General features: G+C 36.7%; 3 protein-coding genes and 3 pseudogenes across 26 annotated transcripts; 4 read left to right on the top strand and 2 right to left on the bottom strand.

The window, feature by feature from the left end:
* Window positions 1-2,110: 2,110 nt before the first annotated feature.
* On the top strand, window positions 2,111-3,910 carry LOC147948491 (uncharacterized; annotated as a pseudogene).
* Window positions 3,911-4,403: 493 nt separating this feature from the next.
* LOC104721818 (putative oxidoreductase At4g09670) lies at window positions 4,404-6,293 on the bottom strand. Its single transcript, XM_010439889.3, has 2 exons — window positions 5,612-6,293; window positions 4,404-5,230 (listed from the first exon to the last, which is right to left on the bottom strand). The coding sequence occupies exons 1-2, from the start codon at window positions 6,074-6,076 to the stop codon at window positions 4,607-4,609; spliced, it is 1,089 nt and encodes a 362-aa protein (XP_010438191.1). The 5' UTR covers window positions 6,077-6,293; the 3' UTR covers window positions 4,404-4,606.
* Window positions 6,294-11,983: 5,690 nt separating this feature from the next.
* LOC104721809 (putative oxidoreductase At4g09670) lies at window positions 11,984-14,143 on the bottom strand (annotated as a pseudogene). The gene is made up of 3 exons (XR_015573675.1): window positions 13,773-14,143; window positions 13,371-13,463; window positions 11,984-12,860 (listed from the first exon to the last, which is right to left on the bottom strand). The product of XR_015573675.1 is annotated as a putative oxidoreductase At4g09670 (transcript).
* An 842-nt stretch (window positions 14,144-14,985) lies between these two features.
* LOC104721761 (CST complex subunit CTC1-like) lies at window positions 14,986-21,669 on the top strand. Of its 23 annotated transcripts, none has more exons than XM_087482216.1 (17): window positions 14,986-15,565; window positions 15,944-16,272; window positions 16,411-16,529; window positions 16,606-16,680; window positions 16,777-16,852; window positions 16,965-17,027; window positions 17,135-17,212; window positions 17,320-17,511; window positions 17,802-17,903; window positions 18,018-18,293; window positions 18,423-18,776; window positions 18,880-19,422; window positions 19,501-19,592; window positions 19,682-19,895; window positions 19,968-20,070; window positions 20,538-20,857; window positions 21,251-21,669. In XM_087482216.1, exons 1-17 carry the CDS (start codon window positions 15,241-15,243, stop codon window positions 21,422-21,424), a joined length of 3,435 nt encoding a protein of 1,144 aa, XP_087338342.1. In that variant the 5' UTR covers window positions 14,986-15,240; the 3' UTR covers window positions 21,425-21,669. The 23 variants fall into 23 exon arrangements, 13 of the variants coding, with proteins under 13 accessions (XP_087338342.1, XP_010438139.2, XP_087338352.1 ...); XM_087482226.1 differs by having other exon boundaries at window positions 15,113-15,565; window positions 16,406-16,529; XR_015578516.1 differs by having other exon boundaries at window positions 15,161-15,565; window positions 16,965-17,035; window positions 19,978-20,070.
* Window positions 21,670-23,446: 1,777 nt separating this feature from the next.
* On the top strand, window positions 23,447-25,422 carry LOC104750478 (uncharacterized; annotated as a pseudogene).
* A 690-nt stretch (window positions 25,423-26,112) lies between these two features.
* LOC147948490 (uncharacterized) lies at window positions 26,113-26,662 on the top strand. The gene is made up of 2 exons (XM_087467215.1): window positions 26,113-26,349; window positions 26,492-26,662. The coding sequence occupies exons 1-2, from the start codon at window positions 26,113-26,115 to the stop codon at window positions 26,660-26,662; spliced, it is 408 nt and encodes a 135-aa protein (XP_087323341.1).
* Window positions 26,663-27,634: the final 972 nt, after the last annotated feature.

Raw genomic sequence — 27,634 nt, 5'->3', positions numbered from 1 at the left:
ACACGTGGGAGCTCACACGCTCGGTTCTCCATCAAGAACGGAGAAGCTTGAGTCTGTCTCCATCGAAGAAGAAGAAGAAGAAGAAGAAGAAGTTTGAAATCGATCGACGAAGAAGAAGAAGTTTGGTTTTGTTTATTTCTCTTGGTTCAATCTGGTTTACACATTTGATTAAAAACAAAATCGGTTTAATTTGGTATTTAAAATCAATTCAGTTATGTTTGGTTTGGTTTTAGTCAACTCATCAACCATTTTACTCCAATCCATTTCAACCCAATCCATTAAATCCATAAACCATTTTGATCCATTAACCCATTAAAACTCAAATTATCAAACTCAATAAGTTTTTGGTTTGGTTTGGTTTGAGTTGATCCATAATTTTGGATCCATTTTGACACCCATAGATCTTGGTATGATCTTTTGATTAAGCACATTTTGGTATTTCTCATGCTTTTGATTAATAATATTGGATTTTGGTATTTCTTTAGCTTTTGATTAAGTACATTTTAACGAGGATGATCTTGGTATAAAATGAATTTGATTGATTATAAAGGTGCGAGGGATTTGCGACGGATCCATCGGTAATCCCTTGCAAAGTTGGTGTATTTTAATTGGTCAGTTTGTCGGTTGTTGCGACTTGTTTGCAAGGGATGTGCGAGTGCTTCTCGCTAATCCCTCGCAAAATTTGGTGAATTTTGATTGGTCAGTTTATCGGTTCCTAGTTACTCCGTCACAATATCTGCGAGGGATTTGCGAGGGCGCAAAATGTTTATATATACCACCAAGCTCTGGTTTGAGCGAAGCTCAAACTCATTCACCTAAACCCTAATCTCTCTTCTTCATCCTCTCAACCCCTAATCTCCTTTCTTCTTCGTCTTCTCCGGCAAACCGTAGCCGCTCTTCTTCGACTTCTCCGGAAAACTCTAGTTGTTCTTCTCCGTCACTCGCTATTATCTTCTCCGTCAAACCATTCTCTTCTTCATCTTCTCCGGCAAAACCTTCGTCTTCTTTGTCTTATCCGGCAAGCCCTTCGTTTTCTCCGTTGAACCGGCAAACCCTTCGTCTTCTCCGTCAAGGTATTACCCTAATCTCTTCGTCTTCTTCGTCTTTGTTTCTATCCTCCTCGGCAAACCCTAATCTATTCAATAAACCCTAATCTCTTCAATTAACCCTAATTTCTTCTATTAACCCTAATTTCATCTATTAACCCTAATTCTATTAACCCTAATTTCATCTATTAACTCTAATTTTTTCTAATTTCTCTTAGATCTGATTAAATTGATTTTGTTTTTCTTATAGATGTTTAATGGCAACGATTACACAAGGTTCCTGTCTGATCAAGGTGTACCTGCTCCCACCGGTTCTAATTCTCGCCGTTCAACCTCGCAACCACTACCGGTGACACCGTCTTATCATACTTCTTCTCCTTCACCTTCACCTTCACCCTCTAATGTGAATTTTGGCTTTGGGGATCGTCAGGAGGTGACTCCACCCGCTCGTTTTCCGTCTACAGGAGCTTCTACACGTCTCAACAATCTTACACTGGAAGAGTTGCTCGATAGTCATGGGCGTGCAGGTTTAACGAAGCTTGATCCACGTTGATCTCCAGGAACTGTCTGGTAAGCAATACTTTAAAGTTTTTAATTTCATGTTGAAATCTGATATTTGCATGTTGAATGATAATTACTAATGGCAGATACCAATCCCGTTATTTCTCCTCTGGTGATTACAATTGGTACGTAACGCTTATTTGCTTAACTAGTGCCACAAGTTGTTGTAAGTGTAACCATCCTCAAAATCATCATCAAATTAAAATAATTTCAGGAGACTGATTGATGTGACCCGAGGACGCGATAGCGGTACAGAAGCGTCTTGAACTCTCGGTCAACTTTCGATCGGCGAAACTTTCCTCGGCAAAGGTTCTTGGCTTCGGTTCTATGGAAGAAACAAATGGGGGAAACGAAGTTTGAGACGATTCAAACGAATCGTTTGAGAAAATGATCGGTGGACTCTTTCGGACCGTACAGATGCGGAGAACCTCGAGAGGCTGCGAGAGGCTCCGAGCGGCTACGACGCAGAACGGTGGTGACCTCCGAGGCTGACGATGGAAGCGATGGGGAATCGACACGAGATGGAACGGTGGAACACTCGAGAGCTGGTGAGAGAGAACTCGAGGTTGCGAAGGGAAGTGATGGAAGCGAAGCGAGGGGAGATGAGTGGATCGAATGACGACACAAGAGAGTTGGTTCTTCTCTTGATACGGTCGCTAACAAGATCAAACCCGGTTTGAGTCTTGTTAGGGTTCTCTCCCTTAGGCAATCCCGGATTGGACTAATGAGAGGATGGAGACAAGTCAAGAATCTCTCTTGAGAAAAGGTTTAATTTTCATTCAAGTCTAAGGAGGCACAAAGGCTAAGAGAGAGTTTAAATACAATAGGTCAAGTGAGAGTTTAGGGACACACGGATTCACTATGAACCGCACAATCGTCCTTAGGCGTGTTTCCCTTGTAAATGGAACACATCACCTCATTTGACTTTCAAAGTAAGCTCCCCAACGTTCAAATGCTAAAGGATCAAAAGAGAATATTCTCAAAGTTCAAAATTAAACCAAAAATAAGAGGGAAAGAGAGATAACCGCCTTGGCTTTGCGTGTGAAGCAACTTAGCATTTAGGTGTTTTGCACCAAGCTCCATGCCTCGTTATAACCTCTCCGGTAAACCCATTGGAAAAAACCCGGAGTAGGGAAAAGAGTACATTTCCTCGCAGTGGCGACTTTGGTGTCTTCACTCTTGGGTAAGAGTGAAGACCAATCGGATCGAGTCCTCGAAGTCTCCTTGGGGTGGCTGGTGTTGCGTGAATGACCAGACAAATGTGTTGAGTCGCTGTTTGGCTGTCTTTGCTGAGCTCTTGGAACGCGTCGTGGCTCCGGGAGTGATCGCCGGTGCCTTGGCCGCTTCAGTTTCTTGTGCCTCGGCCGCCTCGGTTGTTCCTTGGTCGCATGTCCCGGGCAGGTTTGGTGTCTCTCGGTCGCCTCGGTCGGGTTCACGTCTCTCGATCACATCACTGATCATATACCCAAAAGGGAATGACAAGGACAATGGGAGTGGATTTATTTCAATGTATGTTGAAATAGATAGTACAACCCTCAAAGCTACACCACCAACGGAGATTTATGCAGATCTCCGATTTTTCATGTTTAACAAAAAAGAAAAAAGTACTTTATAGTTCAAGGTATGTGAATGTACATTTTTTGTTTTTCCTTTTTTTTTCCTTCTCTATTATATACCAATAGTGCATAGTGTATATCAATGTTAGATTGGGAATCGAAGCCGTTTAATACATTAAGAACGATATGGGGATTACCGCAAGGGCTTCCCCTTGATACATTTAACGACCATAAAAACGGATACCTCTTTGATGGAGATCACTGTGAGTTTGGTGTTGATGTCATTGTTGCTCCACCTCGAACCAAATGGGAAATACTTTCATATGATGTGAAGCTTCCAACTCCCAAGCTTCCTCTCCACCAGATGGTAAATGGTTATCCATTTTTCTGTATTTAGATGATGGTGAAAAGTTGAAGGAAGATGAAAATATTTACGTGTTGTGAAAGTTGAAGGCCCACGTGGATCCACTCACTTGATATACAATCGTATGTTATAGAACACGATTTACTATATATTATTTCCTAGCTAACGAGATATATTTGGTGTTTGTGATTCTCGATTAACTTTACATATTCTATTTTGTTGCAGTTAACTGGTGGTTTTATAGACCAGGCCAAGGTTATCGTTGGAATCGCTTCGTGTCTATAGCTGAACTTCGAAAGTATTACTTGGGCAAGAAAGACACTTTGAATGTTGAGATCGAATTTAAAGTTGTTTCTGCGACCAAATATTCTGCCTTTACCTGAGTTATCCTTTTAAAAAAGATAGTTCTGTGTTCCAAACGCTTTAAATTTTTTATTTATCTTTATAATATTCAGATTTTGTTCTACAGTTCTAATTATTAGCCAAGTTGTCTAAAACTATTTGGGTTTAGTTCGGTTTGGTTATTTGGTCACCTAAATTTTCAACTGTCGTTTACCAGACTACTTTTGCCTCAACTCAACCCAACGCTAGTCAAGCAACTTCACAATAGATATCTTCTTAAAACGTTCCTAAGCTGAAATCTTATTATATAACCTGAGTGGTATAGAAATTTCTATACTGAACCAAACCCAAATAATATTTAAAAAATTTACATTGGTCCAACGGTCGGCAATATGACTTCAAAGGTGGACTTGTCTGATAAGATTGGAAGACCTGTTCAGAAACGAAAATGTACTTGCAAATGTAAACACATACAATAGTAGTTTGGCCGCAGAGACTAGTCGTGCATCTTCATGTGATTTACAGTTACCAACATTTAAGATGTAATCGAAAATTTATTAATTTTACATTTTTATTAGGAATGACATACATACAACCATACGGCTACAGGCGGACACAGCAGAAGACCGAACACATGGGTAATAAAAGTTTAACGGATGATCGAAGATTGAAAAAATAGAGAGAGAGAGAGAGAGGAGAGAACTCATGACAACATTTCTAAATTTGAGCTCTTTCCTTCAACGACCAGAGAGACTAATCTGTTCACAGTTTTTGTCAAGAGACTCTTTAACAGCATCAACCACTAGTTGTGTCTTTCGGCTAATACTAGGCCAGTACCCATCAGGCTTTGCACCATTGTTCTTGATTTCTCCAACCAATCGGGCAAACTCTCTCACCATACACGCCTCTTGTGGAAGCTCTGTCTTAACCGTGTGCTCACTAGGGGGACTAACCCACGCAGTCACAAGATCATTAAACCAAGCTTTAGTGCTCGTGGTGAACGACGCCTCTGTCTCCTTATACGGGATAATGAAGTCGTGAACACGAAGTGTACCATTCGTTCCAATAGCAGTTATCTCCATTGTCAGGTTAGCCAAAAAGGAACAGTATATGGTTGCTGTTCGCCCATCCTCCCATGTCAAAGATGCTCCACAGGAAAGAATCACTCCTGCCTCGTTTAGCACAGCACCGGGAAAAGCCGTAACAGTTTTGGGAAGATCAAAGTTGTTGGCTAAAAGAGTTGCTCGGATCGCGTACCATCCAGCATCTCCTAACGCACCAAGCCCGTCAAGACCCGGTTTCACACGGATATCGTTTTTGAGGAAATCTTCATCTCCAGCAAATGAGAAACAACTCTGAACCTACAGACTCAAACATCAAGTAGATATAAGACTTTCAAGAAACTTCAAGAAACTAGAAACCAAACTAATTATGTTGTTTACTATAGAAACATACACAAAGCCAGATCAAACCTAGAGACTGAACATATATCTACTCTATAAAGCTACTCTAAGAGAACCAAAGCTATTGACTTTAAAGAAACCCATAAAAATTCAATCAATTCCAATCCAATTTCAACATCACAACAAAAACACAAACAAGCCAGATCAAACCTAGAGACTGAGGACATCTACTCTATAAAGAGCCAAAGCTATCAACTTTAAAGAAACCCACAAAACTCCAATCCAATTTCAACATCACAACATTTCAAATTTACTGAAAAATTCAAAGAGTTAGCTTACAGTTTTAAGCTGACCAAAACGTTCTGAATCAGACAAAAACTCCTTAAGCTTAGCAGTTCTAGGATTATGAACCCACATAGTACCATCCATAATCTGAACACCATTAGCTTCACAAGCAGCAACGATCTTATCAAACTCAGCTACGTTCATAGCAACAGGCTTCTCCAAAAGGATATGTTTCCCTTTCTCGGCAGCACGTATAGCCCACTCAACGTGGAGACTAGTGGGGAGAGGAACGTAGAGAGCATCGACCTCTGGATCTTCGAGAAGTGACTCGTAAGAGCCGTGGATCTTGGTTGATTCAGGGTAGTTGTTGGCGGTGGCGAAAGATTTGGCTTTTTCTAAAGAGCGGCTTGCTACGGCGGCGATTGTGGCGTTGGGAGCGAGGTTGATGGCTCGGGAGACTTTTCTAGCGATGTCGGCGCAACCCATTACTCCGATTCGGATTTGGGTGGTGGTGGCCATTGTTGTTGATAGATTTTTTCCGGTTAAAGGATGAGGGAGAGTGAGTGATGATAGGAGAAAAGAGAAAAGGAATGATAATAATTGGTGAAGTTGTTAACGATACAAGAGAAGAGACATGTTTAACGAATGATAATAATTGGTGGCCCAATAAAAAACAAAAACATTAATAATTAAGCGCATCCATCCATGATTTCTACTTGAACAATTTTTGGGTTCACTCCTAGGGTGAACCCATTCATTCACTTCTCCTTGTATTAACCAATAAAAATATGACATATCACTTTGCATTTAAATTGTAAATATTTTGAAAAATCTAAAATGGGAAAAATGTCATTAAAATCATGAACTTTCAAATTTTGGCCATTTAAAACATGAACTTTGTTGTAGGTCATTTAAAACATCAACTTTCGTTGACTAGCTTTTTTAAACATGAAGTTTCGTTGACCAGGCCAAAAAAGACATGACGTTAAATCCGATAATTGACCTACAAACAGACGTTACCATGCCGTTAATCACTCCGTTACTAACAAAACGACGTCGTTTTAATGGAAGTTTTAATTCGAAAAGTGTCATTTAAACCATGAACTTTTAAATACAGGCCATTTAAACCATGAACTTGTAAATATATGTCATTTAAACCATGAACTTGTAAATGTATGTCATTTAAACCATGAACTTTCAAATTTATGTTATGTAAACCATAATACATAAAAATGGTGATCAATCTTTCAAACTCTAGTGCAGTATCCTAAAACAAGATGATCAATCCTTCAGACTCTAGTGTAGTGTCCTAATAAATGAAAAAGACTCAAGAAAAAAACAAAAAGACACAAAATACATGACAAAGATCGAAAAGAATGATGAACTGATGTTCTTCTCTCTCTTTCTCAGAATCGCATCATGAGGCAGAGTCGAAGAAAGAAGAGATAAACTAAACTAGGGTTAAACGGGTTAGCCGATTAAGCTTATATACTTCTACAGTTTCTAATAAACCAATCGATTCGATTACCGAGTCAAACCAAAATCCGGTTATTCAAATCAATTGCACCGAACGATTAAGCTTTCTCTCTTCGATTTGCTCCGATAACCAAAATTTTTAGGTTGTCTGGTTTTTACCGAATGCCCAGGGCGAGTTCATGGTTTAAATGACATAAATTAAAAGTTCATGGTTTAAATGACATACATTTACAAGTTCATGATTTATATGGCCTATATTTAAAAGTTCATGGTTTAAATGACATTATTTCAAACTAAAACTTCAATTAAAACGATGTCGTTTTGTCAGTAACGGAGTGATTAACGGCATAGTAACATATGTTAGTAGGTCAACTATCAGATTTAACGTCATGTCTATTTTGGTCTGGTCAACGAATCTTCATGTTTAAAAAAACTAGTCAACGAAAATTGATGTTTTAAATGGCGTACAACAAAGTTCATGTTTTAAATGGCCAAAATTTGAAAGTTCATGACTTTAATGACATTTTTCCCAATCTAAAATAAAGGAAACAAAATAAACAAAAAAGAGAAAAAAAAAAAGTTATTGACGTCTTAGATGCGTTAACGGCATTGCCTTTCTTTTTAGGTTTTCTCCATCCTTTTTATTTTTTTGGCGCAGAAGAATAGATAAAACGTGAAGACCACGACAACAGACGATCGCTGGTTTGGTCAATTGGATTCGGAGAAGGAGACTACTACTATCACTTTCAGTCAAATTCCTGTAAATTTCTCACTTGCGTACTCTATAATCTATATCCACATATGCATATCTCTATATCCAAACATAAAATTTCAATTTCTCAAAAAAAAAAAAAAAAATTCAGAGATGATCATTAGCTGCAATTAGTTTCATATTTGTTCTTTACATGTTTCTTTTATATCTGATTGAAGGCAGATTTTAAATGATAAAACTCAACCATATCCCATCGTGAATTAAGAGATCGTAATCAAATTGTATAGGATTATGTGTGCTTCTTATTTTTCGTTTGTAATTATGTTATCTTAACCTCGTCCTGTGTATAGCTGATCGTCAAACTAGCTGACCTAAATTATATCAAACTATATTAAATTTTGCTGTAGAAAGAAAGTGTACATAAGAAATTATATATACATAAAACACGTACATACGCATATAGAATTTTGAAACCAAAATCTGATTCTTTTGGTAGTTAAAGTAGTCCCTTTACTACACACTTTCGTAAGGCATCGGAGTGTTAGTAAGATTTTTTTTTTGTTAGATTTTTATGATCATCGATGAGTACTTTAATTGAGTTCAAACTTCTGTTTTTTGGTTGACTTTCCATTAAAAAGAGGTTTTGCAACTTTGTAATCTCCTTGAATTGGTGACTTCTACAATTTATGTATGTTTACGGATTATTCATGTGTTAAAAGAGACAACGTTGGTTCTACAACCATATTTAAAGACCCATTTCTTTCAATCTAATGCAAGTATCCAGTTCATTTCCTCTGTTTTACAAAGTCATCTGATCTGTTTTTAACAGAGACCGGCTTTCAAGTTTGGTTTACAAAGTCATCTGATCTGTTTTAATAGTTCATACTTTGTTTTTATAACTCTGTTTTAGTTCTAGAAGTCGAAACTCTGGAAAAAAAAAGACACTTGTTGTAAAAAAACTATCTGTCTCCACCAAACTTATAAAAAAAATAAGAGTAATGAAGTCAGCAAGCTTCACATCTTTTAACACATGACGAGAGGTTAAGCTAACATAATTATAAACCCAAAACAAGAAGCATTAACACTTCACGATGGGATATGATTGACTTTTAACATAATTATAAACCCGAAACTAATTGTAGGTAATGATCATCTCTGAATTCTTTTTTTGGTGTGAATATGCATATGTGTGTTTATCTGGAGTACACAGGTGGCCAGGTGGGAAATTCACACTTTCACAGTATGAGTTTATCTAATTAAAAAGGGATCGTCGTATCTCTTCTGTTCCCAACGAATGTCTTCACTTTCACGATCGTCTGTTTCTTCATGATTTATCTCTTCTTTTGCGCCAAAAAAATAAAAAGGATGGAGAAAACCTAAAAAGAAAGACAACGCCGTTAATGCATCTAAGGCGTCAATAACTTTATTTAATTTTTTTACTCTTTTTTTATTTATTTTGTTTCCTTTATTTTAGATCTTTCAAAATATTTACAATTTAAATACAAGGTGACATGTCATATTTTTATTGGCTAATGCAAGGAGAAGTGAATGAATGGGTTCACCCTAGGAGTGAATCCAAGAATTGTTCTTTCTACTTTCTAGTTTCTTCTACTCTCTACCAAATTTCTCAACAAATAATAAACATTAAATAATAGGCTAACTAGGTAACAACCCGTAAATAGTACGGTATAAAATAATTATTAAATGTTTTTAATTTTATTTTTATTTACAAAATCTATTATATTTATCGGTAATTGATCTAAAATTTGATTGTGTAGTATATATGTATATATATATATATATATTTTAAGAAAAATATATATATATAAATTTTGTATAATAATTAAAATTTAACCTGTGAGAATTATTATAACATCAATCTTATATTATCATATCATATAAACAAAGACTTCTTAAAATTAATTTTAAAGATTTTATGAAAATGTAATTAAATTATATAATTAAGTTAGAAAGAGAATATAAGAACTTAATTTTGGGTGTTAATTGTATTTTTCCAAAAATACAATGGTATATAAATAGAAATATTATTAAAAAACTGATGACAAATAAAGGAAATAGTGTACAGAGCTCTGTGAGTGCGACACATCAACATTTTGGGTGATAATACTTCTCTTTTAATATATAAGGGATTGTTTTCAAAAGTGAGAAAATCCCATATTTTATGGTTTAACTTTAAACCTATAGTTTTTAGAGCTTAACATTATTTTTTTGGATTAAATTTTAGTTTTATGATTTAGAGTTAGGTATTATGGATTCTGGTTTGAAATTACCGTTTAGGTTCAAACATTTTTTAGAGTTAGAGTAAATATTTTCGAAATTTATAGTTTTTTTTTGTCAAACATTATAGTTTTTTTTTCTAAAAAAATTATTATTTCAATATATGTTATTTACAAAGAATATATACCAAAGAGCAAGTAGACTAGTGTTACTCAATACTCACCATTGTTGTCATTCTCACCAAATCCAAGTTTGCATTCTCTCTAATAATATTTGGTCATTAGACAATAATATTGACAACAAGAAAAACAAAGAATATAAACAATTTTCGATTTTTTTATTTTATTTTTATGTGTAAAATGGAAAATTACATAGCCTCTTTTAACAGTTTTTTTCCTTTTTTCCTTTGTTCTTCCTTTTTTCTTTGTCTTTTTATTCTTGGACTAGATTAGGACCCGCGGTACACCGCGGAGCAAAATTACTTAGAACTAAAATATTTAAATTATAAGTTGTATTTGTTGATTAAATATGTTATAATTATATAATAAATGTTAAATAAACCATATAATACTGCAATATAATTTATTTTTTACATAATATTTATTTAATCAATTTAATTAGATATGTCTATTCTCTGATACCGACAATGTTAACAAAATAATGAAATGAAGTTTTACCTGTGTAGCACCGAATTAATGATATTTTTTTATTTATATAAATATCGATAAAATCCGTCCCGCTATGTAACCCCGTCCTGAGATATTTTAACTCACACTATATCATCTTAATTTTTAATATTTATTGTGTATCTACGGTATAATATTTCTCATATTTAACTTTTTAAAAGTTTTAAATATTTTTCATATTTAACCTTTTAAAAATCTTTAAAATAAAGAACCGGAATAGACCAAATAAATTTTTTTAAAGTTTGAATGCCTGATAAATCAAGTTTTCTACTCATTTGTATTCATAATCATTTTGGTCTATTTTATAGTATGCCTCTAAATCATTGCCCAATTTTTTTAGACAATGTGGGATATTGTACACGTATTTTTTATTCATGTATTGATTATTATATGTCCGTTTTAAAAATTTTGTATTACATTATATGCAAGAAAAAAATCACAATTTTTATTAATTAAATATAGAATAATTCAAGATAATTTAAATATAAATTCAAATAAAAATGAAATAGAATCATATATTTAGGTTTGAATGAGGTAGAAAGATTTCCTAATTTTTTAAAAAATCTTACATATAATTAATTTTGAAGTTTTGGTAACTAATATTTAAGTCAATGCATTAAATGTAAAAACTTTCCAAAAAGTATTTTTGAGCAAAAACTGATGCAAAAATAGTAGTATAGATTCAGCCAAAAGTCTTGATTGGTAATGGTTTTAGCCTTTAGGATGCCAAAAAAAAAACTCAACCAGCAACCCTAAACCAATCAGTCTTTTTCGTTTTTTTTCTTTTTCTTTCAAATTTATGGTCCACTTTCATTTTCTTTCATTTTTTAGCTGTAGAAGCTATTTTTTCCACATCACAAAAAAAAAATGATGCTTTATATAATAAAATAATTATTTTAAAATATAAATATAAATACAAATCTACAGCCTACAATTAATATCTACTAATCAGTCTTTCATTTTTACAAACCACACCCAAAATCCTAAAGCCACGGCAAAAATTAATGGACATCTTCTTTAAATTGTGACTTAATGGTCAAAGTTGGAGGTAAGTTGTTATTTAGTTCTAAAACTAATAACCATTGTCAAAATTTCGAATTACTTTGTAAGTTAATTCTACTAAATTTTAGGAGGAAGAAATAGGTTATAGAAAAGAGGAGAAGACTGTAGGAAAAGCTTTGGTCCCAAATCCCAATCTCTAATAAATGTTACTTTCTACTGGAAGACATACTTTAAAGTAACCAATTATTACGCATGTTACACATGTTACTTTCTACTGGATGACATACTTTAAAGTAACCAATTATTTTTAAAAACAAGTAATTTATTTGTTTATATCAGATCAAAGGCAGAAAACAGTATAAAGTTATAAACTACAACAACGTTATAGAAAAAAAAATATAAAATTGAACGCAACTATCCAACAACAATTTCAAAATTTTAAATGGTATACAACCACACGGACGTAGCAGCAGAACTGCAGAAGGCCGAACAACACTTAAGAGTTTTACCGATGATCAATGTTTTGAGGGAGAGAGAAGGCTTGGTCTAGCCTTTTTATTTTCAGTGATTAGAGCGAGAGACTAATCTGTTCGTTGTTTTTATCAATAGACTCTTTGACAGCATCAACCACCAGTTGAGTCTTTCGGCTAATGCTAGGCCAAAACCCATCAGGCTTTGCACCATTGTTCTTCATTTCTCCTACCAATCGGGCAAACTCTCTTACCATACACGCCTCTTGTGGAAGCTCTGTCTTAACCGTGTGCTCACTCGGAGGACTAACCCATGCAGTCACAGAGTCATTGAACCAAGACTTAGTACTCGTGGTGAACGATGACTCGGACTCCTGAAACGGGATAACAAAGTCATGAACACGAAGTGTGCCGTTGGTTCCAATGGAGGTTATCTCCATCGTTAGGTTTGCCAAGAAGGAACCGTATATGGTTGCGGTTCGTCCATCTTCCCAGCTGAGAGATGCTCCACAAGAGAGAATCACTCCTGACTCATTTAGGACTGCACCGGGAAAAGCCGTGACAGTTTTGGGAAGCTCAAAGTTGTTGGCAAAAAGGGTTGCTCGGATTGCGTACCATCCAAGGTCCCCGAGCGCACCAAGCCCATCAAGATCCGGTTTCACACGGATATCGTTTTCCAGGAAATCTTCATCTCCAGCAAATGAGAAACAACTATGTACCTGCATCGTCCAACATAATAAGACTTTCAAGAAACAGCGTTTCACACTATCAAATGATCAATTAAAGGTCCTAACTCCTAATATATAAAAAACCGAAAATTCCTTTTGCTTTAGAGTGAAGGAAACACAGACACCTCTTCCCCAAACTAAATTATAAACAACTCACGTAAAGTATAGTGGTCAATGATTTATTCCCAAAAAAAATATTGTAAATTTTGAAACCCATCACTATCTATTCTTCAAGGAACTAGAAATCACACTAGACCTCATCACACTAGAAATCACAGGTCAACTGTGTATGTTGTTTACTATCTCTGGAAACTTACAAAATTTACACAAGACAGAACACTGAAGTGGGAAGATCAACTTCTCTAAGAAATAAACACCTCCTTAGAATCAGATAATATATAAATATCAATCATTCAAAGAGAGTACACATGTTAATCACTAAATGTTAACTGAACTGATCAAATCTTGAGATTGGGAACATCTAGAGAAGGATGTACGTACGGTTTTGAGCTGGCCGAAACGGTCTGAATCTGAGAGGAATTCCTTAAGCTTAGCGGTTCTAGGATGATGAGCCCACATGGTATCATCCATACAGTGCCGGCTTAAACATATTACTTGCCCTTGAGCAAATAAAAAAAAAAATACCCCTTAACCTATAGAAAAATTTACTGATTTTTTTTTAAAGTCTTTTTGGTTCATATAATTTTTTTTTGTGCCCCTTTTTAGCATACAAATTTTCTTTTTTTGTGCCCCTTTAAATTAAAAATATATTTTTTATGCCTCTTTAACTTACAAAAAAAAAAAATTTGTGTCCCTTTTCTGATATGTATATGCCCTTTAATCTATGTACCGGGGCGGTTGTACTGCCCGCCCTCCCTCTTAAGCCAGCACTGCATCCATAATCTGGACACCATTGGCTTCGCATGCAACGACAATCTTATCGAATTCAGCTACGTTCATCACGACGGGCTTCTCCAGAAGAATGTGTTTCCCTTTCTCGGCAGCGCGTATAGCCCACTCAACGTGGACGCTAGTTGGGAGAGGAATGTAGAGAGCATCAACCGCTGGATCTTCCAGAAATATTCGTAGGAGCCATAGATCTTGGCTGATTGAGGGTAGTCGTTTTCGGAAGCAAACATTTTGGCTTTCTCGAGGGAACGGCTGGCCACGGCTACGATAGTGGCGTTAGGAGCGAGATGGATGGCACGAGAGACCTTCCTAGCGATTTTGGCGCATCCCATTACTCCGATTCGGATTTGCATACGGCTAGCCATATTGGTGTGCCTGTCTCAGGCAAGAGATGAGTGAGAGTGGCGAGATATAATAAGAGAGCCAAGAAAGATTAACAAGTTCAGAAAGACTACCTCGAGCCGAGGACCAAAATTTTGAAGTTCGTGCCTTTGGTGACAAACTAGGCCAAAAGAATCTTTTGATTATTCTTCATCCGTTTCAAAATATAAGATATTTTAGTTAAAATACATATATTAAGAAAAAGTTAATTTTAAACAGCTTAACCAATCAAAGATAAAACTGTATAATATAAAATATATATTAAATTTAAAAGTTGTATAGAAAGTTGGAAACATGCTATATTATGAAACAAAAATAATTCTCTAGACATTTTATATTATGAAACGGTGGAAGTATTTGATTAGAAAAAAGAATAATGAAACGTTTTTCATAAAGAGTCAAACAACTAAATACAGTAGTTTTTTTTGTATACCAATAGTTTTAGAAAATGCCGTTCGGTTAGTACGTTTGATTGTTTATTTATTTTAAATTGTTATCTTTTTCAACCCAAAAAATTTATTTTTCCAAACGAACGATAATAGTTACGTCTACCGGAGCTACATGCGACAACGAAATAAAGAAGACCAATATCTCTCCAAACTGTCCACCTCTAAACAGATAAAACACTTCTTTCGTCTAACTATTATATATATATAGCTACAAATCAAAATCTCATTAACCTTATAATATTATTTAAATTGATGAAAGCAATTCACGACCAGATGGATTTGTATTAGGCTATTATTAGCTAGTAGCCTAGTAACATTTTTGGCATATCGGAATACAGTACTATGTTAAATCAGAACATTGACTAAGTTCACGAATCACGAGCATTGATATCGATGTAACATGATCAAATCACAAAAACGTTACCCATTTCGTCGAGGCCACACCTAAACGACATGTAGTTAAAGCTTCTCAATATGAACCCGGTCGGGTCTAAGATTCGGGTCACCGTTCTCGGGTTCGCGCTCTAATTCACCCTCTCTTTCCTCACCCCCACAATTACACAGTCGAGTCCAAGGACGGCAGAGCCACCGAACCACCGCGGCGAGTCTAAAAATTCTCAAAGCTCCGAAAAATGGAGAACGTCACAATTCTCACGATTAAAGAGCTTGTCAACAAAGGTCGAGCCGTCACCGGTGCATCGTCGCTATTCTCTTCCGCTGCTTCTCACTCGTATTCCGAATCAAGCTCTAAGAACCCTAATTCACGTCCCGCTTCCTTCGATTCCGACTTGAGCTGTAAGTTTCTCGCACCGTTGAATCACCCAGCGGTAATCGTCGGGACGATAGCTCTTCCTTCCAAAACCCTAATATGTCCGAATCGCTACTGCTTTCGATTCTCCGATGGTGATTTGACAATCTGCTGTGATATCCTTAGATTCGAAATCCGCGCGATTGGGAGTAAGATTTGTGTTCTATCTTGGAATTTTCTACCTATGAAGCATTGTGGTGGGTTTTTGGAAATTATCAAGTGGAAATTTGTGGATACTGTTAATTTGCTTTCTCGGTGTTCTGGAATTGGTTCGTTTCCATTGTTTCCTTCTTTGTTCCCGTTGCGAAACGATGACCGTAAGTCACGGTATAGCGTACATGGTGTGTTAGAGTCTATTAGCCCTGTATCTGTTGTTTCTTGTATGGATGGGGAGTCAAGTGATTCTGTAAATCTTCCTGGGTTCTTAGTGCATGTAATGGCCTGTGAGTGTAAAACGTATAGTCAGAATGCGATTGGTTGCAGTCATGCTTTTGAGAAGTCTGTTTTCGTTTACTTTTGTGGTTTAGTGGTTACGAGTTGGCACCCTGCGATAAGGAAGCTAGTTGGAAGAGATGTTGCTCTTTCCGGGTTGAAAAAGAAGATGATTTATGTAAGAGGTGATTCTCTGTTGGTGTTTGTGACGACCGAGAGTTCTGTTCTTCATCCACCTTGTTTATCTAGGAAACAGCTAGTTGCGAAAACTGTTGTTGATAGGAGAGGTAACTGTGGTTCCTACCTTGGATTTGTCAAAGGTGTGTACTTGAAAGGAAAGCTTGTTGAGATGGATGAAGATGTATGGCTTTTATTGACGGATCAGTTACTCAATAGATCCCACAGTATCCGAACTGGTTCCCTTGTAAGAAAACCCCCTTTTGCTTCAGTTTGGTGTGTATTAATAAGATGGTTCTTTTTATTTTGGCTGTAAGCGTCTGTGAAAGTTAGTTTATTTGTGCTTGTCTGAGATTTTCGATTGATTTGACTAATTTCAGTGCAGATTTTTATCAGAAATGTTCATTTTGTAAATACCAAATTTTCTTGGGGAGAAGTGCTTATACTTGGAGCATGCTTCAAGACCAGCATCACAGTAGAGTTTTTTTCACCTTTTGAAACGAGGTAAGGTTTTGCTATAAATCGGTGAATCCTGAATGCTTTCTCTGATTTCTGAAGATTCATACAGCTGGTGCTTCAGTTGTCTTGTAGATTCATGTCGGCAGACTTCTTTAAATCGATTTATGGAGTCTTTGTCCTTTCCTGCAAGATTTTGGTACTCCTTCTCTCTGATTGATTTTAGCTATACTTTGTGATTTTATTATTTTTTTATGACTCATGACTGATATAGCTGCAATACAATGCGTTGCAGGACATTACTTGTCAGATCGTGCTTCCAGAAGTTTAATGAAATTCCATCAGACAAGGAAATCTTACGATCCTGTCAGGTAACTGAAAGCAGGCTTGGTTCTTTTCTTTGATCCTGTGCTTTACGAATTTCTCTTGCATTAAGTTTTAATAACTTTTATGGTCTTCTTCATTTTTATGAGGTGTTATCAGAAGGATGAACTGACAAAGATGTATGCAGAGTCACAAATACCGTCATTCATGTTTCAACCTAGGGTAAATTGGTAAATTCAAAGTTCAATAAAATATGCAACTTTATACCCTTCTTAGGATACTATCTATGCTCATCAGTTAGTCATTTTATTAAACCATTACGTTAGCAGGGCGGGATCTTTACTGAATTCTGCATGCATGAGTCATGTGGATGCAATAGTGAAGCTCATGATTGCAACCTAAATCTGGTAAGTGTATTGTTTGGTTAGATTAGAACGACTTTAATCTCTTTTTAATTGGCATGCTTATTTTTAGATCTTGTAATATTAATTCCACCCGTTCTTTTCCGCAACAGGTAATGCCTATCTCAAGTTTTGTCCAGCACTACAAGGTCATGCTGAATGAATTGCTTTCTCAGATTAACAAAAACTCTAGTGCTAATAATTGCTTAAGTCATTCATCATCAACGTGGAAAAGAGACAATCATACAAACACGAAGACTCTTGGAAGTGATGATATTGGTGTCATCTTGCTTGGAAAATTGAAGGTATATTACTTGTGACCTCAAAGGTTTTGTTTCTAGAATTTCAAATACTGCCACTTCATATCTGTGCTCCAATTTATAAGAGGCTGATATGAATACAGTGTGCCATCGAATAACTCATTAAAAATGTTTTTTTTTCTTAAACTTTTGAGATGTCAGTGTCATCGTGTCAGCTTGATAGGGTATATATCTTTACTTGATATCGGGAAGATATATCTAGCTTTTACATAACAAGATATTTGCTTTTCTCGATTTATACCCATATGTAGCTGTGACATTATTCTTCTATATAGATCTCATCTTCTGGAAGACTTCAATTGCATGACAGAACTAGCAGCATAGATGTTCTGACTCCAGACCTTCTAAGTGATAGAAATGCGCACAGGATATTTGAGGTTAATTTTTTACTTCAAACTGCATTTTTATCTTTCTGTCTGGCATGTTGGAGGATACCAAGTTTTTCCTATTGACTCTTCAGTTTATCCTCTTATGTTCGCTCTTCGATGTAGGTTTCTGATTACAATCTTATCATGGAAGGACTACCTGAATCAATGCTCCACATGCCGTTTCTTCATAACTCCCTTCGCTGTAGAAATGTGGTTAATCCCACTCCATTGGCCATTGAAAACACCTTGACAGTGCGTTTTTCTTTATCGCTTGGTACTGGAAGTTGCAAACAGGTTTACGGGCACCATTCTCTTGACTGGAGGCATGATCTTAATGAGTTCAAAGGGGGAATGTTTCATCTATTTAGGGTGACCCACAAATTTCCAATGTTAAAAAAGGTATGGTTTCATTTTTTCAGTTAGCAATCTCAAAGTCTCGTTATTTTATTTATCTTGCTTAAAGAAATAAATGTTGTTGTTAATGCTACAAGAAGTTCATAACTGTTATGATTATTGATCTTGTACCAGGGTCACCCAGGAATGCCTGACTGTACTAGTGTATTCGTCGAGGCAATAGTCCTTCCCCTGGAACTCATTTGCTCTGTGACTGAGGAAGACGCAGCTGCTCCCTATTTTGAAGAACATGATACTTCCCAAGAAATACGTCCACATAAGAGATGTAAAACTAATAATGGATTACAGAGGGAAAGAGCATTATCTGTGCCACATGAAATTTCCTGCCAGATGACCATCAGATGTGCTAGTAGTCACTGCTTGGTCTCAGCAGCAACTCTGTCTTATTTGAAGGAGAAGAAAAGTGGTAACATGCTCAGTGCTAAGCGTGTGCTGTTAGAATTCATACCTGAATGCAGTAACTATTATGTAAGTATTAATTTCTTATTAACATTGAATTCCCAGGAAACATCTATGCTGCACAAGACTAATAATATAAACTAACAATGATGCTTTTGCATTTTAATGGCAGGCTTTACAGATTGGCGGTTGCTATTTGATGAAGCATGGCACTAATGATTCTTTTTGTGCTGGACGGTCTGGCATATCTAACAATGACAAAATCAGTTTTAGACCTGAAACACGTTTATGGAGTGTCGAATTTTCTTTTGATGAAGATCTCACCCATGATGGATCTGTGGATGTATATCCTCTGGTGTCGTCTCAACCATCTCTTGTGGAAAAACAACATGTTTCTAATCCACAACCTTGTTCAGATGTTTCGCTTCTTCTCCCTTATGATGCAAAAGGACTCTTTTCAATATTTCTCAAGAACTTGGAAGAACTTAATAAGCCATTTGCAGCTGGGAAGAATAATAATAATATTTCGTGCTGTACTCACTTGGAGACGATAATGCAGGCAGAGCCGTCTCAGGCACCTCCTTCCAACAGCTTGTTTCCTGAAGGAAATCTGGCGTCTTTCAGAGGCGACGTAGTAACAGTTGACGCTGTTACCTCTTCTGTCATTGATGTTTCAAGCAGCTATTGCATTAATGTTCTAGTCAATCATCATATTGTGAGTGCATATTATACTCTCCCTGCTGTCTGTATTCTTGTACCTCTGATCTTCTCAAATCTCAACAATGTGTTTTAGGTGAAGATATTTGGTCCACTTCGAAGGCATTCATATCTCACTGGATTCGGCCCTGGGGCGAGTGCAACATTCTACCGGATTCTTGGAACAGGGTATAATATCTAAATAACAACAATTGCTTAATTAGCTTTTCATTAAGTGGCACACTCATCTTAAGTCCCTTGCTTTATTGTTTCTGTAGAGAGGAAAACAGGTTTGTGTTGACGTCAGCATCATTTGTCAAGATAAACTCTAGAAAGGCATCGGATGGTCGGCAGTTAGAGAAACCGGCTCACCAAGCTGCTTTGTGTCTGCCCAAAGTCACACCTCAGGAAGACGTACCTTGCATGCTTGCTGGTCCTGCTTGTAATTCATTCTCAGGAAACAAGGATCAGCAAATAAAGTCTGCCTGCAAGGTAACATTATTGTGGATTAGCAAAGTTGTTTTAATTGTTCCATTTATGTGTACTGATTTGTTGAAGCAACAGGTTCTTTCAGTTTATCTTCTGGTTCTCCAAACAAGATCTGATGATCCCTCAGAAAACGAATGTAGGAACAATTTTGATATACCACTTGCAGGATTTGTGGTAGGTAAGTCACATCTTCTATTCTAGGGCACTCTAACAAGGTTTAGAATAAGGCATAACGTAGAGCATGTCAGCAGAAAGGGAAGTTTGAGTCGAATTTGCAGAGATATTCACGTTTTGTACTATCTTCTACAGTGGGAAAAAAAGTCTTATGAAATTAATGTATCCAACTGCTTACTTTGTCTTAGAATTGCTGTCCTATTGAGTCTTCATTATGTATGACATACAAGCGTTCAATATATGACTTACATCCTCGTAAGAGCTTCGTATTAAGCATTGTGTATGTGTCTATTGCTGCAAGGCAGAATAAAACATATAAAGATGTGTAGACTCATTTTATGCTCCTGAGTAGTATTTCTTCAGTTTCCAGTGGCATATAGAAAACGTACTTGTCCATTAGTAAATTAGTTAATAATCTATGACGTATCCATTCTTTCTCTTTTCATGAGTTTTTCACTTTTCCTGGTTTAGATGACGGATCATCAATTTATCTTTGCTGGACGAGTGGGGAAAGAGCGTTTACAATTCTTAGGCTGCACGAAGAGTTGCCTGAAGAAGATATTGACGTGGCTCAGTGGACTAGAAGAGACAGCAGCCGGGAAACATCAGCTTACCATCTTGAACAAATTGTTCGGGTTCACAAGAGAATAGTGATGAAGTGCAATGGATCACAGATCGACATACTCTTTCGAGACATCACCGTTGCTGTTACTTCAGATCAACTTCTCACCAAATCAGAGGATACGTTCCTCAAGTGGTTGATCCTAAATGCCATTACCGGCCCCATATGGGTATGTTCAACCTCATTTATCTTCCTAGATACTGGATTTTCATTTTGTCCTGAACATTACTGATGTTTCGCTCAGGTCTCAGATTGTTTTTCTAGTGTGGGGGGGATTAGACAGTCATATGTTGTCACGTATTATTGAGTTTACTAAGCTTAGTCTGTGGGCAGGTCTGGAATCAAGTAGATTACTCATATTAATGAGTATATAAGACTAGTATAACAGTGGTCTCACGCATCATAAAAAGGTGGCATGCTTAGTTAAAAGCTATGCTTATGTCTTTCGGTTAAATATTTCCTTAGTTGCATAACTGGGTGTTTCTATGCCAAGTTAATAGTATTGATACACATTGTACCCGGTTTCCACTTGTGATCAACTTCGTTGTTTTGGTTTAAGCAGGAACTTGCCGCGAGTTCAATGGACAGGAAAATGATTGAGCATTTGGAGAGGGAACAGTGTGTGGAGATGGAGACATCAAGACTTAATCTGCAGAATGTTTGGGGTGATGAAGTATGCCAAGTGGATCCGTTGGTTCGAGCTTGGAGCTTACTCCAAGGTTTATTAAAAAGCTGATCATGAATTGTTCAAAACATTAATGAGCGGGAATATAATTTTTTTTAACTATTGGTGTTTCATTCAAATTTCATAACCCTTTAGGTGAAAAGAATTTGTTAATATATATTAGTAGAAAAGGTAAAAAAGTTCATTATCTTATAAAAAAAAAAAAAGAAGGTGAAATTAATACCATGAACTAATGAGAAATTGTGAGAAATAGCTTTGTTGTAGATACACTTTTTCAAAAATACCTATTTTAGCCATTTTCAGTTTTATCTTTTTAATTTTTGATTTTTTTCGCCATTTTACCGGCAAAAAAAAAAATCCGACAAAAATTTTCTCCCTTCCAAAATTTATAGACATTTTTTAAAAGATTTAATATTTACAAGGGATTTTAAAAGATTTAAAGGATTTTTTAAGTATTCAAAAAGATTTACTAAGAGTTTTAAAGGTTTTTTTTTAAGATTTACAGTGACTTTTAAAAGATTTACAATGACTTTTTAAAAGATCAGGCTGCTTTGAACGATCTTGGGGAAGTAGTTAATATGGGTGATCAGCAGCAGTCGCAGCAGTTTATTAATATTACATCTCGTCTATCCATTTCAAGACTGAACAATTTCATTAATCTTACAAATGAGTGGTCCTTGAATGCATTTGAGCATGACAACAAAGATCTCATTCAACACGAGATGGAATGGTTTTGGGTATGGTGTTACCCTTCATTGGTGCTCAAGCTATTGATGCTGGTAAGGGTGTTACCCTTAAAATTAAAAATATTGTCCCGCAGTGTACCGCAGGTTAAATCCTAGTCTCATATAAAATTAATATATTCCTATCTCATACCATCTCTATATTTATAGATTAAAACATCTACTTTAAAATAATTATTTGATAATTTTAGAAAAATAAGTATTCAACGGGAAATTTGGGTATCCGTCTAAATTTTTTTTATCTAATCTCTCTTAATAAATATCATCTAACAAGTAATTGTTTAAAAGATTACAAAATTCTGATGGATAAGAAACACGGGAAGAAGCCAAATCTTACTCAGATAGCTATTTACGTACTACGCCTCTGCTGGAGGACCAGGGGGTGTTTCCTCGTTATCAGATTGATGGCTCATGGAAGGGTTCAGATCCTCTGCAGGGACTGGGGTGGTGGTGTTGTAGTGCTGAAAATACGACGTTTCTTCTGGGAGCTCGGAGTCAAAGGCGCGGGTCCACATCCTTACATGCAGAGCTGCAAGCCTTGATTTGGGCTATGGAGTCACTATTGGCGGCGGAAGTGGATTGTCAGAGTTTCGAGACAGATTGTGCTGAACTGGTGGCGATGGTGGAGATGCCTGACGATTGGCCAGCTTTTTCGAATCTGTTGGAGGAGTTTTTGGTGCTCAGATCAGGCTTCCCCTCCTTCTCCCTGACCAGGGTCACTAGAGAGCTCAACGTACGGGCAGATTGTCTAGCCCGTTCTTCAAGATCTTTACTTTTCAGAAATTTCTTTTGTAAACTCTTTCCCTCCGGTTTGGGCAACCAATTTTGGAGTTTTATTTTAATTTAATTAATGTTTGGTTGAAAAAAAAAAAAAAAACACGGAACAGACAGAATGAGACAGTACGGGATTGGCCCGAAGGGGACATGTTTCTTCTTCCAAAGTAAATACCTCTAGATTATACATACACAATAATCTAATATTTAGATTTAATAGTAATATTGTACAAACACTTAATTTATGTATTTAAAATAATAAAATTTTGACTCACTTTTACGAATTTAAAATGTAAGTAAAAATATTTTAGCCCTCCTATACCATGGCTTACTGCCTAGTATTTTTATTATTAAAGAAAGACCAGCAAAAGTCATTAAACAAATTTTTGTTGTTATTTTTATCCGAGCATCATATTTGAGATTAACGAAGACTTTTGAGAAAGAGAGAAAGAGAGTTGAGAAGACTTTTGAGAAAGAGAGAGAGATATAGATTTGAATTTTTTAGATCCAAAATTCCTTCTTCTTTTTCTTCTTCACATTCTTGTAATACAAGACAATGGATTCTAAGGGAGTGTCACTACCGTTGTTTGACGAGCATCTAATGATGCCTTGGAATGATCTGAGGAAAGGTGATTGTTGTGGACGGTTCGAAGCTGTCAATGATGGCTACTATTGCAAATGCTGCGATTTCTTCGTCCACAAGAAATGTGGCGACGAGACCTCTAAATATATCGAGCACCCGTGTCACTCTATTCACACTCTTAAGCTTGTACGTGGAGAGAGGATAAAACGAGTTAGTAATTCTTGCGATTTATGTGGAAAGAGGATAGACATGAATCAATGTTATCGCTGCAAGATCTGTGACTTCGATGTGGATCTATACTGTGCAAAGTACCCACCACCAGAGTTTATTGACATTTCCGAGAGGCATCACCATAAGCTCACTCTGCTCAAGAAGCGAATCGACTTCAATTGTAAAGATAAATGTGGGCAGGCTGGTAATGGGTTTCCTTACAAATGTCATGAGTGTGATTTAGCCTTCCATGTGGATTGCGTATGGAATCCGTCGGAGGCAAAACACTTGTCAGAGGTAAACCACTCTTACCACCCCTTACACCCTCTTAAGCTAAACACAGGTCAACCACCAGACTATTCTGATGGAAAATGTCGTCTTTGCGGAAGAGAGATTGATGATAGATTCTTTTATCATTGTTCTATGTGCAACTTCAGCTTGGATATGCGTTGCGTTTTAAACCCACCACCACAATCTATTCTGGATTTGAAAGCTCATGATCACCAACTCAGTCTTCTCCCAATACTCAGTTCATTTATATGTAACGCTTGCGGGTTGACGGGAGATCGAAGCCCTTACATATGTGTTCTATGTGGTTTCATGATCCACCAAGAGTGTCTTGACCTTCCACGCCTCATAAACATTAATCGTCACGATCACCGCATTTCTCGCACTTCTGTTATTGGTGTTATAAATTCTATATGTGGAGTTTGCCGACAGAAGATGGATTGGAGTTATGGGGGGTATTCTTGTCAGAGCTGTCCTGACTATTTCGTTCATTCTAGATGTGCTACTAGAAGAGATGTTTGGAACGGTGAAGAACTCGAAGGAGTACCTGAAGACACAGAAACTCCAGAAGTGATAATAGAAGACACAACGATACAACACTTCAGTCACATAGAGCATTATCTAAGACTCCATGTTAATGGTTTTATATGGGAGGAGATCAAGCGGTGCAGAGCATGCACCTATCCCATTGGTCTCCAATCTTTCTACAGCTGTATTGATTGTGATTTCATTCTACACCAAACCTGCGCTGGATTTCCTAGAAAGATATGGCATGTGTTGTACAATGAACGACTAACTTTAGTTACAAGCGAGACCAATGTTTTTGAGTGTGATGCTTGTCATAGAATGTCTAATGGTTTCCGGTACCAGCGTGAGGATAAGGTATTAGATGTTCTGTGCGGAACAGTTGCTGAGCCATTTTATCATCCAAGTCATCCCCATCATCCGTTATATTACATTCTACAAGATGAAGAAAGAGAATGCAGAGTTGCAGCAAGTTAGCATCCCATGTGCTCACTTGCATTGAAGAGGGCTGTTGGTTTGCCTTGGATTTCAAATGTGCCACTTTACCACAAGTGGCAAAGCATAACATTGATGACGATCATCCTTTCTCACTATGCTATGGCAAAGAGGCAAATGGTAAACACTGGTGTGACATTTGTGGAAAAGAAACCAATATAAGGACATGGTTCTACACATGTAAAGATTACCAAGATACTTTGCATATAGATTGTGTGGTGGGAGACTTTTCAGGGCTCATGCCAACAACCACAATAGAGGTTTTAAGCAGATCATTTGTGGTGGTTTTCAATAATAGTGTCACTCGTCCATTTTGCAGATGGTGTAAGTCGCGTTGTATATATCCTATCATGTTGAAGATGCTTGGAACCTCGGATACATACGTTTGCTCTGCTGGTTGCCTATTTAACGTTCTAGATCGAAGTGGATAGGGAAGTTATGTTGGTTTGCTTCATTTGTACTTCTTGTGAACTCTTTTTTTTTTCTTGAAACTTTTCTTTTGAACGTACTCTTTGTTTTTCAATATGTGTGTGTGCTGATCTTTATTTTATTTCTATTATTATTATGACTTGATTTTCACATACATATTTTCTTTTTAATGTAATTATGTAAAATCATTAATAAAATTAAGATTCTCCTTACTCTAGAATTTATAATTGTTTTTTATTTTAACATCATAGTATATGTTGTAATATTTGTGGAATGCTATAAAATAAAAATAATTTGCATACAATAATGTATAAATAAATATATATATATATATATACATTTGAGATTTATTCTGATCTGGATGTGCCAAGTGACACTCAGAGAAAATCGTTTAGGACCCTCTTTCTAAACTAGTGGCTTTCATTAGCGTTAGAATAGAGATTTGACTGGAGTAAAACACTCTCCACTTAGACCTTTTCTTTACCGGCTCTTTGGGTAAATCTTTCGCAAAAAGTTATTTAGGGTTCTTCTTCGATCAAGCTCATAAATTTCAAAAGTTGGTCAAAGTCTGTTGTAAGTGTTGGTTCTACCATTTATTCTGCGGAGAGTTTAAGATTTGCAAAGGATTTCTACGTTTGGTGCCTTTGAGATTTTAGATCTCAGATCTAGTTTTAGTCTTCAAGCTTTTAAGCATGTCGTCATCCATGGATAGAGCTATGATGGCTATGTCCCTGGATGAGGAGGATATTTCGTTTGATATGCCTAATCTCCCGGAGTTCTCGTCTTGTGAAAAAAATGTCTTAAGTCTGGTTGGCAGAATGCTCAATCCTGGCTGTCAACCGATGGATCAGCTCATCCGTATCATGCCCCGTAAAATGGCAAAAGTTGGGAAGGACAAGGGGAGTAGCTCTGTCAAAGGAAAGATTCCAGTTCTTCTTCACTTTGGAACATGATCTCCTCGAGGTACTAGAAAAAGGTGTTCGTACCTTCAATGAATGGACGAAAGTGGTAGATAGGTGGGTTGAGATTCCCCCTGATAACTATCTTCAGTTCACACCTATGTGGATCCAGATGTGGAATATTCCGATAAATTTCTATACAAAGAAGGCGCTCACAGCCTTAGGGGAAGTGATTGGTCAAGTCACAGAAGTAGCTTTTGATGCCGATAAACCGCAGGTGCAGGATTTTATAAGGGCTAAGGTTTTGTTTCTCCAGACCTCTAAGAAGATCCAAGATTGTTAATCTCCCCAACGGGGAGACTACCTCAGTTAACTTTGAATATGAAAGGGTCCAAAAAAGGTGTTTTGAATGTCAAAGAATGACACACGATAGAGACTCGTGCCCTATTCTGCTCAGGAAGAAACAATTGGAGGTTGATGCTAGGATTGCTGGTGTCCCAAGGACAAAGGTGGTGAAGAGTCATGTTCTCAAAATGTCTGACCCTCTGTTTGGGGTTCTGAAGGAAGATCAGGTTGGCATTGATCCCTCCACAGGGAGACCCAGAATTGCTTCGGTTGTGCTGGAAGGAATGAGACTGTACCTAAGGGTCTCGTCAGAAGAAGAAAAGCTTTTGAGAATTGACAAAGTGAAATCCTCGGTTAGGGATGTGGAATCTGATCCATTTGCGCAGATATCTATTGAAACACATATATTTGGATGGTGGAGATGTATGGAATGATTGATGGAAGAGAATGAGATATGAATGAATGGAGTGTAGGGTGTTTCAATTCCCCTTATGCAGTTGCAGTATAAGAGGTGCCAATCCAATCTGAGTGTTTGCAAGCAATAAGGATGTGCATATATGTCTAAGTTAAGCCAAGTGTGAAGGATGTTTGTCGCTAACAACCTATTGATGAAATGTAAAATGCAGAAAGTAAATGCTACTAAGATAGATGCTAAATGTAAAGAGAACAAACTAATCAAAGCTATGATGAAACAAGAACAAAAATAGAAACTATAGAAATGCAAGTAATGAACTAATGCAAGGCAAGTAATGAATAGGAGACTAAATGAATTGCAACAGAAATACAACTAAAATGAAACAGGAATTAAGACAGGACAAACACAAAGCATAAACTAGAATTCTGGGGATGAGCTCGAGCAAGCACTCGATCGAGTGTAGATCCAGTACAGGGTCGAGCTGGACAGACGCGAGAAACAGAGCAACGCAAGCAAAACATAGCAATACAAAAGCAAATCAAACAACGACCAAAC

The sequence above is a fragment of the Camelina sativa genome, chromosome 2, assembly GCF_030686135.1.
Source record: "Camelina sativa cultivar CO46 ecotype springtype chromosome 2, ASM3068613v1".
Classification (NCBI taxonomy): domain Eukaryota; kingdom Viridiplantae; phylum Streptophyta; class Magnoliopsida; order Brassicales; family Brassicaceae; genus Camelina; species Camelina sativa.
This window is presented reverse-complemented; position numbering and strand designations above follow the sequence as displayed.

Coding starts and splice junctions, on each gene's coding strand:
- LOC104721818 (XM_010439889.3), bottom strand. CDS start 6,076: ATGGCCACCACCACCCAAATCCGAATCGGAGTAATGGGTTGCGCCGAC. Junction 5,231..5,611: donor GTTTTGGTCAGCTTAAAACT/GTAAGCTAACTC, acceptor TTGAGTCTGTAG/GTTCAGAGTTGTTTCTCATT.
- LOC104721761 (XM_010439837.3), top strand. CDS start 15,241: ATGGAGAACGTCACAATTCTCACGATTAAAGAGCTTGTCAACAAAGGT. Junction 16,530..16,605: donor TTTTCACCTTTTGAAACGAG/GTAAGGTTTTGC, acceptor CTGGTGCTTCAG/TTGTCTTGTAGATTCATGTC. Junction 19,423..19,500: donor TTCTAGTCAATCATCATATT/GTGAGTGCATAT, acceptor AATGTGTTTTAG/GTGAAGATATTTGGTCCACT.
- LOC147948490 (XM_087467215.1), top strand. CDS start 26,113: ATGTCGTCATCCATGGATAGAGCTATGATGGCTATGTCCCTGGATGAG. Junction 26,350..26,491: donor CTGTCAAAGGAAAGATTCCA/GTTCTTCTTCAC, acceptor ATGTGGATCCAG/ATGTGGAATATTCCGATAAA.